The sequence below is a fragment of the Capricornis sumatraensis genome, chromosome 1, assembly GCF_032405125.1.
Source record: "Capricornis sumatraensis isolate serow.1 chromosome 1, serow.2, whole genome shotgun sequence".
Classification (NCBI taxonomy): Eukaryota; Metazoa; Chordata; class Mammalia; order Artiodactyla; family Bovidae; genus Capricornis; species Capricornis sumatraensis.
Genome location: NC_091069.1, coordinates 117,080,138 through 117,097,338, shown reverse-complemented (window position 1 = coordinate 117,097,338; position 17,201 = coordinate 117,080,138). Strand labels below are relative to the sequence as shown.

The following is a 17,201-nucleotide window of genomic DNA, read 5'->3' as shown; positions in this document are numbered from 1 at the left end:
TTTTCTTCTACCAGAAATACTTTTGCAGAAATAATAGCTGCCTTTTGGCATTATTTAAAATTCTAAACTAGACTCCAGAGCTAGAGAAAACCACTATTTAAAACAAGTCCTGTTTGTGTTGTCCCTAATTGCTACCACAGTGGTGAAATCCTTTTCAGTTTTGGTGAAGAATTAAATGATATGACAACTTGAATAATTAAATGTGTTCTTGTAATTTAATTAGTATACCTTAGTAATTCGGTCTTTATTTGGCACATCCGTTTATATTAAACCAGATGACTGAGCTAAAATAATCTTAATCCTTTTACGCATGTTTAGCTGGATCCAGAACGAAGTTTATTTGACCAGGGAGTAAAGACAGATGGAACTGTACAGCTTAGTGTACAGGTAATTTCTTACCAAGGTAAGTTAATTTTAGTGTTGTCATTTAAAAATTTAACTCATTTTTTTCTAATATGGGAACTCAGTTTTATAAGTTTTAGATGATTGTCTAAGTTAGTTAACGTGATGTTATAGTTAAATGTTCGTGCTTTTCATTGTTGTATCTGTCAGGATGAAGCAAATTGTATAACACATTCTGCCTACTTTAATCAGGAAAGGATATAATATAGGATTGTAAATAACAGAATCCCAGGGAGGGCTGGAAGAACATGTGCTAGTTGACTTTCTAAAAATGCCTTAGCCACACTGCAAAACTAGACTGCCAAGGAAGCTGCTGCTCTGCTGGGATATGGAAAATGCCAGATCTGAAAGCCATCACTATAGCTGCTGACTTGGAACTATGCTTCCTTTTCAGTGATCCACATTAGCCAACGGATGGATTGCTTGTCCCCTCTTAACTCATTTCCAAGTAGAACGCTCATGCCAGTAATTCTGGAACCTAAGTCACATCTGTATTCCTGCATGGAAATCTAGTTTCTGCAGTTTAGCACACAGAGAGGAATTTGCAAAGGCCGTGGGGTGACCCAGTCAGCCATATCCACATAGTATTTTACTGATCTTTGCAAATACACAAGTTAGAAAATTAGGAAACCATTTTTGGTAGATTGAATTTTAGTTTTTTAAATGGGCTTATTGGAATTTCTAACCAGAGTTTTAGACTAATTTTAATCTCTGAACATGTTATTTGTTGTTGTTCAGTTGCTTAGTCATGTTTGACTCTTTGCAACCCCGTGGACTGCAGCATGCCAGGCTCCTCTGTCCTCCACTGTCTCCTGGAATTTGCTCAAATTCATATCCATTGAGTTAGTGATGCTGCGTAACCATCTTATCCTCTGCTCCCACCTTCTCTTTTTGCCTTCTGTCTTTCCCAGCACCACAGTCTTTTCCAGTGAATCAGGTGGAACACATTATATTGCTTACAATTATGTTTCACAAATCAAAGTTTTTTTCCACATTATGAAAGTGGTAATTACCTACTTATGATCCTTAATTTCCCCAGAATTTTCCTATTGTTGAAAACAGGAAAGAAAAATCAGTCTTTGTTTTTTATCTTTAAAAGCTTAGTGACCTCTCAGTGCAAGTGTGTTAAGAGTTGACTTGATGAAATTTGATGGGGGATTAACGAATAATTTTTAGGAAAATTTTTTTTCAAAAATTGCAATCTTTTTTTCTCATGAACATTTGAAAAAAGCAACTTCTGTTTACACCACCTAATGAATGAAAGCAGTATATTTTTCTGTAATATAGCTTTTGAGATTGAACTTCACAATAATGAAATTGAGTTTTATTTTTTCTTTCAAGTACACTTTGATTAAATTTTGATGTAGTTTATAACTAAATCAGTGAGCAAACGGTAGCCATTAAGTTGTATGATAGTTTCTTAGAACTGTCATTTTACCGTGAGTAACTATGATTATTTCATAAAGGGCTAGTTTTAAAACATGTACTTTGTCTTCTAAAAAGACAAGGAGTTAGTAAATAATTTTTAGTTAGCTTAGAAAGACTTTTTAAACTTTCAAAGATGAGTAGCTACTCATTTATACTCTCCCTAGTGTAGTTTTAATTTCCTGTTACATGTTGGTTCTTTTTCTCTGTTTGTAAGTAAGGTGTGTGTGTTTGTATGCATGGTGGTGGTGTTCTTAAATTATTTTAGATTTATAGAAAAATTGCAAGTGTAATAAAAGAATTCCCAGATTCCCCAAATGTTAACTTTTATTATTACATTGTTTTATTCTGTCTCTTCCTCATCCCCACATTATTTTTTTGATCTAGTTAAGAATAAGATGTAGACATGATTTTTTTTCTGTCTCTAAATACATTAGTGTGTGTGTTTTCCAAAACAAAGAATTCTTTTACATGACCACAGTTATCAAAATCAGGAAAGTAATACTGATACAAAACTGTCCTGTGATCTACCAAAGTTCTGTTCATTTGTTGTTTTTGTTATTTAATAGAAATCTGTTCAAGTTCTCTAGACATAATGCTAAAAATATTTAACATGGAGTTTTGCTCTGCTATTTGAGAACATATATACTTTTTTTTTTTTTTAATCATCGTTAAGGAATTGAACCAAAGCTAAATATCCTGGAAATTGTTAAACCTGCGGAAACGGTTGAAGTAGTTATTGATCCAGATGCTCACCATGCGGAAGCAGAAGCACATCTTGTTGAGGAAGCTCAAGTGATAACTCTTGATGGCACAAAACACATTACGACCATTTCAGATGAAACGTCAGAACAAGTGACCAGATGGGCGGCTGCACTGGAAGGTTATAGGAAAGAGCAAGAGCGTCTTGGGATACCCTATGGTAATAAAATACGTAATAATTATGTTAGGTAGAATAATATTTAGGCTTGACATAGAAGACACTATGGTGAATAAGTTTAAATATAGAACTTTTAGGAAATAAACAGATTTTCTGTGTATCTTTTTTTTTGGACTGTTAATACATGATGGTGCTGGGAATACAATGATACACATTTTTTAAAAAATCCTGCCCTTAGGGCATTCATAATTTAGAGAGAGGAGCAATAAATGAAAAGAAATAGTTTCCATAAAAGTGACATATTTTAAATTGTCAATAACTGGTATAAAAGAAACATATTACTAGAATCTCAAAGGGATCATAGTGATCTGGGGGAAAATTGGGAAAGAGTTTATTGTAGACAAGGAAACTTCTGGACATTTGAGACAGGAAGTGTTTATGCAAAGCTGAGAGGTGGGAGTGTGCTGAGTAGTAAGAAGATATAGTGGGTGAGGAATTACTCTGTACCATTATAGAACTGATTTTGATTGATGCCGCTGACAATTGAAAATGAATGTGGCAGTGGGATGTGATGTAAGTTGGAGTGGGTAGTTTCCGTGTGTCTAGGTAATGACATTTAGGTTAGCCTAGACCAGGTGATTGCTGTGGGAACAGAAAGAAGGAGATGAATCAAAATGGTGATAGGACTGATCAGCTGGTTGATGGATTGCATGAGGCTAGAGAGGGGAGAGTCGAATATTTATCTAACTTCTCAAGCTCGGGTGACTAGGCTATAACAATATTGATAAGAATTGGTTACATCTTCATATTTCCTGAGCTAGGCACCATGGTAAATGCTGGGCTTTCAGTGGTACATAAGAAAGACAGTCCATGCCTTCTAAACCTTTGTGGAGAAGGTAGGAAAGTCTGGTATTGGAAAGATTTTTCAAGAGAAAGTGTTGATAGTGCTTGATTTTCAAGAGTACATATTCAGTTGAGGGTCACCAGAAAGTAGTTTCAGGGGCACAAGATTTGGACTGGAGATAAAGGTGTTTGTTATCTGGGATGAAGTCACATTGAGTTTGTATTAAAGTCATAAAAAAGTAGGTGTAATCTCTGGTGGAGAGAGAGAAAATGAATGATAACACAGTGCTAAACCTTGTCAACATTGAGGGTTGAGGAACAGGACATTGGGGAGACATGAAATAGCTTACCAGATAGAAGAAAAATAAGAATTGTACATATATAGTGCCATTGAAATTGAGGAGGAGTTTTAGATGGTCATAAGTCTCAATGCTGCTGAGAAACTCAAAGAATGCTGGCTGAGTAGTATCTACTAAATTTGGTCATCAGGGGCTCATTGGTGAATTTCAATACAAAATAGCTATTGGAGATACAAAACTGAATTATAAGAAATAAATATTGCAGAAATGGAAAAAACTGAATATTAACTTGGTGAGGGGGCATTTCCTACAAGGTAATCATGTGTTTTATTCTTTCATTTGGCTCACTGGAGAGCAATTGTGCTTTTTGTTTTTTCTCAATAAAATTCCAAACTAACTGATGTAGAAACACATGAACCCATCAAATTTTAGATTAAGGAGTTGAAAAGGAGCTAAGAAGAAAATGGAGTGTAAGCATCGTTTTATTTCATATAATGAGTTCACTTACTTGCGGGGGAAAAAAAAAACCTGTCTGGATCTTATCTGTGTTTTTGTGTGTGTGTTGACAAGTTAACTGTAAATTGTAATATCTAAGATGCAACTAGGCTAATGGTAATATGTTTGTCTTTAGATCCCATACAGTGGTCCACGGACCAAGTCCTGCATTGGGTGGTTTGGGTAATGAAGGAATTCAGCATGACTGATATAGACCTCACTACACTGAATATTTCTGGAAGAGAACTCTGTAGTCTCAGCCAAGAAGATTTTTTTCAGCGAGTTCCTCGGGGAGAAATTCTCTGGAGTCATCTGGAACTTCTTCGAAAATGTATAAAATTGAAGCCATTATCTTATTTGCGTTATAACTTAAGTTTAATTGTATTTCTTTATAACTTTGTTTTCATCTTAATTGTTCATTGCTAACAGCAGTAATAATTAACATTTATTGTGTAAGGCTGTGATGTGCTAATATGTATGTATAATCTCATTTAATCTTATACCAAAGCCGGAGATCATTACTTTCCTTATTTCTTCAGATAGGAATCTGAGGCTTAGAGAGCCCCCACAAGGTTATAGAACTAGGGTATGACAGAACCAGGATCCAAACCCAGGCAGGCTGACACTAGACTCCAAGTTCTGTTGTATCCAAGTAAGATTCTGTGCCTTGCAATTAGCTCTGTTCATATATTCTAGTTGTTGACTTCTGGTTCATCAGTCAGTTCTTTCATTGATACTCATCTTTTAGAAATTTACGATTATTTGTTCACAGATGGCTTCTCTCTCGTCCTCTTCATTATGGGGATTAAATCTTTTAAAATTTCTTTTAGTCGAATGGGATTTTAAGGGAGAAAGGGGAGTATGCAACCCACCATCTTGAATTGGAAGCCACTGGTTACAGTGTTTCCATGTTGCTCAACAGACATTATTTTGATGATTAAAGCTGTCCAACCAAAAGAGCTCAAATATATGTAAATTATTTTGTTTGAATTTTAATCCATGTTATATTTCAGTAACTGTTAAAATGTTAGTAGTAACCCATTCCCTGACATTGTTATATAAATCAGAAACGTTGACCAAAGAACTTATTTTTCAGAATGAGTGACTAGGACATGTTGACTTTGTTTTTATAATCACTGTGGATGAAAATATAAATGGTAGCATTTCATCCTACTGTGTATGCAATTAGCAAACAGTTCTGGTGGAGGGATTTTTCAGTCATTTAATGCTTAGGATTTCATCTGCTGTTGAATAAGAAATAAGGTCAGTGGAGAGGCTTTCCTTCATTGTTTATTGGTACTATCTTCTCTTATATTGGTTGTATTAAATATTAGGAGGAAAAGTATTGAAAAGATTTAGTAGATTCATTACATTTACAAGGTTTATTTCTAGTTTCAGTTCCTGTTAGATAAATAAGTTGAGTGGTCTAGTTGAAAGTTTATCCTTGGTGTCACAGGTTTTCTTCTCCGTAGGGCTTTTTAGATGAGTAAGGTAAATTCTGAAATATTTCAGTTTTTTAACATGTGAGTCATGTTTACAGAAACATTTTCTTGTAGGAACTCTAAAGACTAGAACAAGGACAGTGTTTATTTTTTTATTTTTTTTAAGGACAGTGTTTAGACTGCAGTTTGGTTTTTCTCAAGTTCATGATTTTTGCTGTCTATCCCAGATCTGCACTTTGTTGTTTCTCTCTGGCTCTCCTAGGGCTTCTCAAATGTTAAAGCTCACTCAGAGGCTTTTCCCAGCACAGGGGGCTGTGAGAAATCTTATGTATCTTTCCATCTTCCTGCAGTAGAATGGGTCTTCTACAGAGGAGCTCTGCTTTGGAATTGTTTTGTTTACAAAAGTAACAGCCCCATGGCCTGCATGAATATCTTAAGGAATTCCTTGCTTATCTGGCCATGATTCTTTGCTCTGCCTGGCAAAGAAATTCCACTGGGTTTGGAAATCTAATTCTCAGAATCTGGGAATGGGTAGGGTGATATGTAAGGCTATGTCTGGTTGACTTTCTGTAATTCACAAGCCTAGCTTCTCAGAACAGACTCCTTGGGACACAGTCTAGCTCTCTGGACACTCTTGTAGAGTGAAGTCTATAGCATGTCCTTAGTAACCTAGCATTTACTATCTGTTCCTAAGTGATTTATCAAGGAGAAGCAGTACTGAACAGACAGACCTCCTTCTTTAAGTATTTGTGTTAGTTTTCCCACCCAGGCCACCAGCCTCCTGCAGTTTCCCTTCTAGTGAAACTTGATCCAAGTCCTACCGTACATGGAGAGGATAATTAGGAAATGTTCCAGGAGTCCCAGCTCTCTATGGTGTCCTTCTTGGTGTGAATATGTCTTCTGTGGCCAGAGGCACAAAACTCAGTTTGCTGAGAGTTTTCTTTGGGACAAAGAATTGCCTTATACCTTCAGTGTTCAGAGTTTGCATAAAATTGCTCCATACACCCTAGAGCTTTTCCCCTTAGGGCTCTGCTTCCTTTATGTAGGACCAGGGTTTGAGGGCTGGAGAAGGAATTTGATATTTAGAGTGTCTGTGTGGTCTTAGACCAGCCTTTCAAAAGCCCCTCTGTTTCTGTGTTCTGCCTTCTGTTAATATCTTGAGAGTTCCCAGGAAACACACCAAACTACAGGGCTGAGTGGCTGATCTTAACAGGTTGGTAATAATGCTTGTGCCGTGTAGTGGTGACTCTTCTTTGTCTCTTTTTAAGCTAGGACACTGTTCAGTCACAGTCAGGAGTTGAACAGTTTCATTTCAATAACACTTTGCCCTTTGAAGGTACTTTTATAAAATTTGGGGTGAATATACCACAAATATAAAGCATGAATTTTTCTTCAGGACAGTTGTCCTTGAGGAGAATACTCAGAATTATGTATCTGGATAAAAGAATAGTGTCTTCAACTTACTGAAAGTTAACTATATTTCAGGCATTGTGCTTCTTAAAAATATTTTCCTTTAATCCTCACAACAGCCTCCTGAAGTGGTAGGTGGGGGTATCTCATTGCATTATGAAGAAATATTAGTTGAATAATTTACTGTTGTCATACAGCCAATAAGTTAGTGCTAAGACCAGAACCCAGATCTGAGGCTAGTCTCACTTAATTGTTTACATTCCCAAACTCAGGACCCCCAAAGAAAGCTCCCATCTGACAAGTAGGAGTCAGATCTCTCTTTAGTTTGCCGGTCCTCTTCAGCTCTGTGCTTGGCGTTGGAGCCTGCTGTGGCATTCTCAGTAGAACTGTGTTAGAATCCCAGGCCCCATGACTCAGCTCGATACACAGGTGACTGCTGGTGGGTACAACTTCAGTTGGAGAGAGAAGCATCCAAGTCTGTGATGGGCACTAAAAAGGCTGAAGGGATATAGACTGGCAAGTGTAACTCTTATCTGAGAGGTGAACAATAACATTTCAGTAGGAAATAGCAAGGGATGAGTAATGAATGGCTCTCTAAACGGTTATATTAGGACCTTTTACACTGTAACTCATGGGGGTTTTTGTTTGGTTTTGGGGGTTTTTTGGCTGTACTGCGCAGCTTGTGGGATCTTAGTTCCCCATCCAGACTGAACCTGGGCCCTTGGCAGTGAGAGAGTGAAGTCCTAACCACTGGATGACCACGAGGGAGTTCCCTTCACTATACCTCATTTGAGACCTGGATTTGTAGACGTGTTAAATTACTTAGTTCATTTGTGACACAGAGAACAGCTGTAATTCCACTGAAAATTTAGCTATCTATCTTTAGAAGAAGTATTCTAAAGTTAAAGCAGTTTTTTTTTAATGGGTATTTGATCGTGCATACACCAAATTGTGATGATCTCTCCAGTCATCTTGAAAGAGCCTTTTTTAATGAAGAAAATGTATCTAAATAATTTCACTCTGGTGATCTGATCTTGAATATTTCCTGTTTACATAAAGCCTAAATAAATAGCTTTATAATAGACATTTTCAAACCCTGATTCTCTGAACAACTTTTCTGAACATTGAATTGGAGCTTTCTTTCTGTTGCATCTCTTAAAAATATCTATTCCCTGTAAAATGACTGTGAAGTATTTTTTAGGTTCTTAGGCCAATAAGTTTCAGTTATTTGATGTTTTGCCTTTTTGTTTGCTTGGTTTTTGTTTTAATCATGGAGGGTGGTGGTTATTTTTTTTTTTAATTGAATTTTACTGAATTGGAGTTTGCATTTGTGGTTTAAATGAAAACAAAAAATTTTTATGTGTGTTCTTCAGATGTATTGGCAAGCCAAGAACAACAGATGAATGAGATAGTTACAATTGATCAACGTGAGTATTCATGTGCCCATAATATAGGGTTGATTTATCAATAAGACCTGTTCCATCTAGTACTGCAGGGTAGTAAAAACAAAAGCTAATTTGTAAATTTTGTATGAAATATTTTAGATACACAAAGACATTAAGTGCAACCAACATCTGCATACACCATAAGAGATACAACTTTGTATGTTAAGGTTACCTGTTGTAGATCCCATTTTAAATGACTGCCCTGAATTTGAGGTTTCTTATTCTATGCATATTTTATATTTTTGTGAACTTTTATAACCATAAACACATTAGGGCATTAATTTATAAATGTATACACTTTTGGGGAAAGATGTTGATATACTGTGTCTGTCCTTTTGTAGCTTGCCTTTTTGATTTACATTTATGAGACCTATGTTGATATCTGTAGCTCGATTGTATTTTCACTGCCATTTATCATTTTTAAAACTTTGTGAACATCATTGAATGAGTATCTGTAAGAATGTGTGAGATTCTCTGGTTGTGATTTCATGGGATTCTGCCCTTTTGACTTTACTGGATATTACTAAAGTTTTTCTCAAAATGGTGGTATGTTTGTACTCCTGTCAGCAGTGGAACATGAATTCTCATTTGTCCTCATTCTCCAAAATTTGATAAACCATCTCTTACAAACAAATATTTTAAAAAATTAGATTTTTTATAACTTTACTGTATATACGTCAATAAGTTTTTCCAAAATAAGGAAACCAACTTTTATTCACTTAAGATTCATAAACAGTAATGCAGACATTATACCTTATCCTCTGAACTTTTGTTGAGGTAATTAGGCATCAGTTAATTGCATTTTATTTTCTTTCAGTAGTTTTTTCTCTGTCTGTACTGAAAGGAGAAAAAAAAAATTTCCCCTTGTCTTGCTTTGCAGCTGTGCAAATTATTCCAGCATCAGTGCAGTCTGCTACACCAACTGCCATTAAAGCTATAAATAGTAGTGCAAAGGCAGCTAAAGTACAAAGAGCTCCGAGGATTTCAGGAGAAGATAGGAGTTCGCCTGGAAACAGAACAGGTATTTTTGCATTGTCATCTGATATTTATAAAATTTGTCAAATTGTGTATATTTTATTTCACTGTATGAAAATGTGAATATGGACTTTTTCTCTTCTGGGACTCCTGTGATTCGAGTGTTGGGGCATTTGACATTGTCCCAGAGGTCTCTGAAGTTGTCCTCATTTCTTTTAATTCTTTTTTTCTTTTTTCCTCTCAGCTTCATTTATTTCTACCATTCTATCTTCTACCTCACTTATCCTATCTTCTGCCTCTGTTATTCTACTGTTGGTTCCCTCCAGAGTGTTTTTGATCTCATTTATTGCATTATTCATTATTGATTGACTCTTTTTTTATTTCTTCTAGGTCCTTGTTAAACCTTTCTTGCATCTTCTCAGTCCTTGTCTCCAGGCTATTTATCTGTAACTCCATTTTGTTTTCAAGATTTTGGATCATTTTTACCACCATTATTCTCAATTCTTTTTCAGGTAGACTCCCCATCTCCTCTTCTTTTGTTTGGTTTGGTGGGCATTTATCCTGTTCCTTTACCTGCTGAATATTTCTCTTTTCATCTTGTTTAGATTGCTGTGTTTGGAGTGGCCTTTCTGTATTCTGGCAGTTTGTGGTTCCTCTTTATTGGGGAGGTTCCTCCCTGTGGGTGGGGTTGGACAGGTGGCTTGTCAGGGTTTTCTGGTTAGGGAAGCTTGTGTCGGTGTTCTGGTGGGTGGAGCTGGATTTCTTCTCTCTGGAGTTCAATGAAGTGTTTAGTAGTGAGTTTTGAGATGTCAGTGGGTTTGGTGTGACTTTGGGCAGCCTGTATATTGAAGCTCAGGGCTATGTTCCTGTGTTGCTGGAGAATTTGCATGGTATGTCTTGCTCTGGAACTTGTTGGCTCTTGGGTGGTGCTTGGTTTCAGTGTAGGTATGGAGGCTTTTGGATGAGCTCTTATCGATTAATGTTCCTTGGAGTCAGGAGTTCTCTGGTGTTCTCAGGATTTGGACTTAAGCCTCCTGCCTCTGGTTTTCAGTCTTATTCTTACAGTAGCCTCAAGACTTCTCCATCTATACAGCACCAATGATAAAACATCTAGGTTAATGATGAAAAGATTCTCCACAGTGAGGGACACCCAGAGAGGTTCACAGAGTTACATGGAGAAGAGAAGATGTAGGAGGGAGATAGAGGTGACCAGGAGGAGAAGAGGGGGAATCAAAAGGGGAGAGAGCAAGCTAGCCAGTAATCACTTCCTTATGTGCGCTCCGCAGTTTGGATCCCTCAGAGATGTTCATGGAGTTATACAGAGAAGAGAAGAGGGAGGAGGGAGACAGAGGTGGCCAGGAGGATAAAGTGGGGAATCAAAAGGAGAGAGACAGATCCATCCAGTAATCAGTTCCTTAAGTGTTCTCCATCGTCTGGAACACACAAAGAGATTCACAGAGTTAGAGAGAGGTAGAGAAGGGGGAGGGAGGAGATAGAGGCGACCTGGGGGAGAAAAAGGAGAGTCAAAAAGGGGATGGAGCAGTCAGGCCAGTAATCTCGCTCCCAGGTAAAAATGGGTACTGAAGGTTGGGTTCTTAAAGGTACAAAATTGATAACAAATACCAAAAAGCAAAGATTAAAAATCTAGAGTAGGTTAAACTCTCAAAAATACAATATTAAAAAATAAAGTCTCAAAAATTATAAAAAATATATATGAAGTTAGCTTTAAAAATAGGGTCTTTTTTTTGCAAGGTAATAGTAGGTTATAAAAATGAAAATTAAAGGCATAATAGAGAACTTAAAAATAAAAAACATTTTTTTAATTTAAAAAATGGTAATAGTAAAAATATATCTAGGAATTTATCTGAAGCTGTTGTGGGCAGTTTGGGTCAGTTCAGATAGTTCCTTGTTCAGCTTATACTTCTCAAGATCTATAGGCTCCTTCCAGTGTAGTCGGTGCTAACTACAGGGTTTTAAATCTGTTGCACCTGTCACTTCCAAAGTGGTTCCCTCTATTTTAGCTTCTGTTTGCTGGTCTCTTCACTGTCTAATTTCTGCCCTGACACAAGGGGGCGGTGGTGGACACTTTTTTAGGCTCCCTTGTTCAGTCGTGCTGTAGGGAGGGAGGGACGCTACAAACAAATATCACTGGCGTGTGTGGGGAGTGCTCACAGTGTCGGCCACACTGGGTCTGCCCCCGCTCACGGCATGTGTGCTTTCCCAGTCTACACTGCTCAGGCTGTAGGCTGCTCTGCAGGGGAACTGTCTGAAGCGGGCCCTGGGTTGCGTGCACTTCCCAGGTCTAAGCCACTCAAGTTCAGGTACTCCACAAAGGCACAGACTCGGTTGGGCCTACGTTTTGTGCCCTTCCCAGGTCCGAGCAGCTCAGGCAACCAGGTGCTTGGCGAGCACACTCTGCCCAGATGGATACTGTGTTTTATCGCTTCCCCCACCCCAGCCTCTCAGGTGTGCCGTGTGTCTCCTCTGGGGAGCTGATCTCTGGCTGTGACCCTCCCTGCGGATGTCAACCATCCAGGATCCCAGGAAGTCTTGGTTAGCAACTGGGAGCCTGCTTGCAGTTTGGTAGAGAATGCCATCTCTGGGGCCGAGTTTGCCCCTTGCCTTCCAGCTCTGGCTGGCACCCGCCTGCCTCCCTATCTCCATCTCCAGCGAGGAGTGGGCTGGTCCAGAGCCGGCTAGCTCTCCTCCGGTATTCGCGCAGTCCTTTGTTCTGTGAGCGGGCTGGCAGTGCCTTAGGATAGAGCTTTTCCAGGGAAAGTTCTCTCTCTCCTTTTTTTTTTCTCTCTCTCTCTGGCTATCTCACAGTCTGGGTTGCTATCTCATGTTTGCTCCCTCAGATTGCCCTCAGGTCATTCAGGCCCGTTCCTTACCCTAAGCAATGCAACCCTCTCCTCCCTGTTCAGCCCCCACTTGCTGTTGGCGGGTTCCAGCGTCTGGGCTACTTCTCCGCTGGGAGTTGCCATTAGGCACATAATCTGTGAGTTTTATGTACTGGCTACTTCTCCGCTGGGAGTTGCAGTTAGGCATGTAATCTGTGAGTTTTATTTATTTATTTTTCCTCCCGGTTATGTTGCCCTCTGAGATTCCAGAACTGCCCACAAACTCACAGGTGAGAGGGTTTCCTGGTGTTTGGAAACTTCTCCTCTTTTGAGACTCCCTTCTCAGGATGGGTCTCCGTCCCTAACTCTTTTGTCTCTCTTTTTATCTTTTATAGTTTGTCCTACCTCCTTTCAGAGACAATGGGCTGCCTTTCTGGGTGCTTGATGTCCTCTGCCAGCATTCAGAAGTTGTTTTGTGGAATTTTCTCAGCGTTCAAATGTTCTTTCCATGAATTTGTGGGGGAGAAAGTGGTCCCCCCGTCCTATTCCTCCACCATCTGAGGACTGCCCCCTGGACTTTTTCTCTGAAAATACTTAGATAGTGTTTGTAAAAAGAAGTTTATGTTTTTCATGTGGCTGAGATATGAACCAAAGGACCAGTTTTTGTTGTCTTTTACCCTCTGAAAATCCATAGCATTATGATCAGTGCTTGTCATTCTTGTCAATTTCTAGGAAACAATGGCCAGATCCAACTGTGGCAGTTTTTGCTAGAACTTCTTACTGACAAGGATGCTCGAGACTGCATTTCTTGGGTTGGTGATGAAGGAGAATTTAAGCTAAATCAGCCCGAACTGGTTGCACAGAAATGGGGACAACGTAAAAACAAACCTACAATGAACTATGAGAAACTTAGTCGTGCATTAAGGTAAGCATTTTAAAAGTATCAATCAGTCGTTTCTAAAAAATGGCTTCTTATTTGTATAAACATTGTTATGTAATGATGTTAAAATACTTGACTTATGTTTTCTTTATATAAATAAAAAAACTAAAAATGTTCACATTTATGTTAAAAATTACTTCTTAAAAGGTTTCTAGTAGTAATTTGAGATATGTAGAATTTTTTAAAAGATGATTCTAGATTATTTGTTTTTATCTAATTAAAAACATTCACCACTCTGTTTAAAACCAGCATATTTAATCTTTGAGGTTTCTGGTTTTTTTATTAACAGAGATGCTGTCATTTTGGCATAGGTGCATTGAGTGTCTATAAACTCTAGCAAATACATAGATACTGTCAATTTTTATAATTAGATGCAAAATGTTAACCCATTTCTCTGTTTTTCCTTCCCCCCAGTCAGCCTAAATCTGAATATTCAAACTTTTTCATCAGTTGAGTTGAAATAGAATAATTATTTGTAATTTCTCATAAATGGTATGAAAGTTTTGATATAATTACTGTCAGAATTTATGCTTACTACAGCGATGGAAATTCAGTATGTGCACTTAAGTATCTGAGAAGTATGAATTATGTCCATTTTTTTGGAAGAGTGAATTTGATAAAGCAGTTCTGTGAATTTCACACAGAGTATGATTTACCTCTCATTATTAACACATGCAACCTTTCTATCCCCTCATTCCATTGTAATTATATAATTATGTGGAATACTGGTTAAATCAGTATTCCTTGTTATAGGATCGTGACATTCAAGTACTGTTACCTAGTTTATCATGATAATTTTCCTTTTCCACAATGACAATTTGTTTTCCTTAGCATATATTAGTAACTAAAATGCTTTATTTTCAGTGTACTTATTACTCAGTGTCAAACACTTTGCTAACTGTCTAAAGATTTTCTGTGTAATCAGAATTAAAACTGTCATTTTTGACAGTTGATGTGATTGTGTACCTGCTGCTAAGTCACTTCATTCGTGTCCGACTCTGTGCGACCCCATGGCCTGCAGCCACCCAGGTTCCTCCATCCATGGGATTTTCCAGGCAAGAGTACTGGAGTGGGTTGCAAGTCCCCTCAAAATTACATATGAATTATTAGAATTAATAATTAAGATGTCACTTGTCTGCAGTTGGCCTAAGTTTCAATGCAGTGGCTGCCTGAATAAGTTTTCATAGAACTTGACAAGATGATAATAGAATTAATATGTGAATGTAAAGTGGCGATGGTCAGGGAGGCATAGTGTGCTTCAGTCCACGGGGTCACAAAGAGTCGGAAACAACTGAGTGACTGAACTGAACAGATAAAGTGTCCTGAGAACCAGGACGCCTGAAGAAGATTATCAAACTGGACAGACTTGCTCTACAGGATATAGAGACTCACTGTAACAGTAAGACAGTGTGCCATTTGCTTGGGATAGACAGAAGACCCAATATTAGAACTGATAACCTGAATAGAACAAAAAATATAGGAACATTTGATTTAAAGATGGCAATAGGGAAGCGACCTACATTTCAGTCAGTAGTGCTGGGACAGTTGACTATCCATATTGACCCCCTTCTTCATAGCATACTGAAAATCAATTCTATGTAACTTGCAGCTCTAAATTGTGAAAGTAAAATAGGAAAGCATCTAGAAATACCTTCTTGACTTTCAGTTCAGTTCAGTTCAGTCGCTCAGTTGTGTCCGACTCTTTGCGAGCCCATGAATTGCAGCACGCCAGGCCTCCCTGTCCATCACCGTCTCCCGGAGTTCACTCAGACTCACATCCATCGAGTCAGTGATGCCATCCAGCCATCTCATCCTCTGTCATCCCCTTCTCCTCCTGCCCCCAATCCCTCCCAGCATCAGACTCTTTTCCAGTGAGTCAATCCTTCGCATGAGGTGGCCAAAGTACTGGAGCTTCAGCTTTAGCATCATTCCTTCCAAAGAAATCCCAGGGCTGATCTCCTTCAGAATGGACTGGTTGGATCTCCTTGCAGTCCAAGGGACTCTCAAGAGTCTTCTCCAACACCACAGTTCAAAAGCATTAATTCCTCAGCACTCAGCCTTCTTCCCAGTCCAACTCTCACAGCCGTACATGACCACAGGAAAAACCATAGCCTTGACTAGATGGACCAGCAAAGTAATAGTACTAGTCAGCAAAGTAATGTCTCTGCTTTTGAATATGCTATCTAGGTTGGTCATAACTTTTCTTCCAAGGAATAAGCGTCTTTTAATTTCATGGCTACAGTCACCATCTGCAGTGATTTTGGAGCCCAAAAAAATTAAGTCTGATACTGTTTCCAATGTTTCTCCATCTATTTCCCATGAAGTGATGAGACCAGATGCCATGATCTTCTTTTTTCTGAATGTTGAGCTTTAAGCCAACTTTTTCGCTCTCCTCTCACTTTCATCAAGAGGCTTTTTAGTTCCTCTTCACTTTCTGCCATAAAGGTGGTGTTATCTGCATATCTAAGGTTATTGATGTTTCTCCCGGCAGTGTTGATTCCAGCTTGAGCTTCCTGCAGCCTAGCGTTTCTCATGATGTACTCTGCATATAAGTTAAATAAGCAGGGTGACAATATACAGCCTTGACACACTCCTTGTCCTATTTGGAACCAGTCTGTTTTTCCATGTCCAGTTCTAACTGTTGCCTCCTGAGCTGCATACAGATTTCTCAAGAGGCAGGTCAGGTGGTCTGGTATTCCCATCTCTCAGAATTTTCCACAGTTTATTGTGATCCACACAGTCAAAGGCTTTGGCATAGTCAATAAAGCAGAAATAGATGTTTTTCTGGAACTCTCTTGCTTTTTCGATGATCCAGCAGATGTTGGCAATTTGATCTCTGGTTCCTCTGCCTTTTCTAAAACCAGCTTGAACATCAGGAAGTTCACGGTTCACATATTGTTGAAGCCTGGCTTGGAGAATTTTGAGCATTACATTACTAGCATGTGAGATGAGTGCAATTGTGTGGTAGTTTGAGCATTCTTTGGCATTGCCTTTCTTTGGGATTGGAATGAAAACTGACCTTTTCCAGTCAGTCCTGTGGCCACTGCTGAGTTTTCCAAATTTGCTGGCATATTGAGTGCAGCACTTTAACAGCATCACCTTTCAGGATTTGAAATAGCTCAATAGGAATTCCATCACCTCCACTAGCTTTGTTCGTAGTGATGCTTTGTAAGGCTCACTTGACTTCACTTTCCAGGATGTCTGACTGTAGATGAGTGATCACACTATTGTGATTATCCGGGTTGTGAAGATCTTTTTTGTACAGTTCTTCTGTCTATTCTTGCCACCTCTTCTTAATATCTTCTGCTTCTGTTAGGTCTAGACCATTTCTGTCCTTTATCGAGCCCATCTTTGCATGAAATATTCCCTTGGTATCTCTAATTTTCTTGAAGAGATCTCTAGTCTTTCCCATTCTGTTGTTTTCCTCTATTTCTTTGCATTGATCACTGAAGAAGGCTTTCTTATCTCTTCTTGCTATTCTTTGGAACTCTGTATTCAGATGCTTATCTTTCCCTTTCTCCTTTGCTTTTTGCCTCTCTCCTTTTCACAGCTATTTGTAAGGCCTCCCCAGACAGCCATTTTGCTTTTTTTGCATTTCTTTTCCTTGGGGATGGTCTTAATCCCTCTCTCCTGTACAGTGTCACGAACCTCATTCCATAGTTCATCAGGCACTCTATCTATCAGATCTGGGCCCTTAAATCTATTTCTCACTTCCACTATATAATCATAAGGGATTTGATTTAGGTCATACCTGAATGGTCTAGTGGTTTTCCCTACTTTCTTCAATTTAAGTCTGAATTTGGCA

The 17,201-nt window shown here is 38.5% G+C and overlaps 1 protein-coding gene across 1 annotated transcript in view; it reads left to right on the top strand.

The window, feature by feature from the left end:
* GABPA (GA binding protein transcription factor subunit alpha) overlaps positions 1 to 17,201 on the top strand; it is a 39,897-nt gene that overhangs the window by 15,479 nt on the left and 7,217 nt on the right. Inside the window, exons 4-9 of the mRNA XM_068965659.1 lie at positions 319 to 403; positions 2,504 to 2,749; positions 4,481 to 4,675; positions 8,570 to 8,623; positions 9,522 to 9,662; positions 13,189 to 13,381. Of these exons, the coding sequence (XP_068821760.1) occupies positions 319 to 403; positions 2,504 to 2,749; positions 4,481 to 4,675; positions 8,570 to 8,623; positions 9,522 to 9,662; positions 13,189 to 13,381 (914 nt within the window). The remainder of the gene's footprint in view (positions 1 to 318; positions 404 to 2,503; positions 2,750 to 4,480; positions 4,676 to 8,569; positions 8,624 to 9,521; positions 9,663 to 13,188; positions 13,382 to 17,201) is intronic.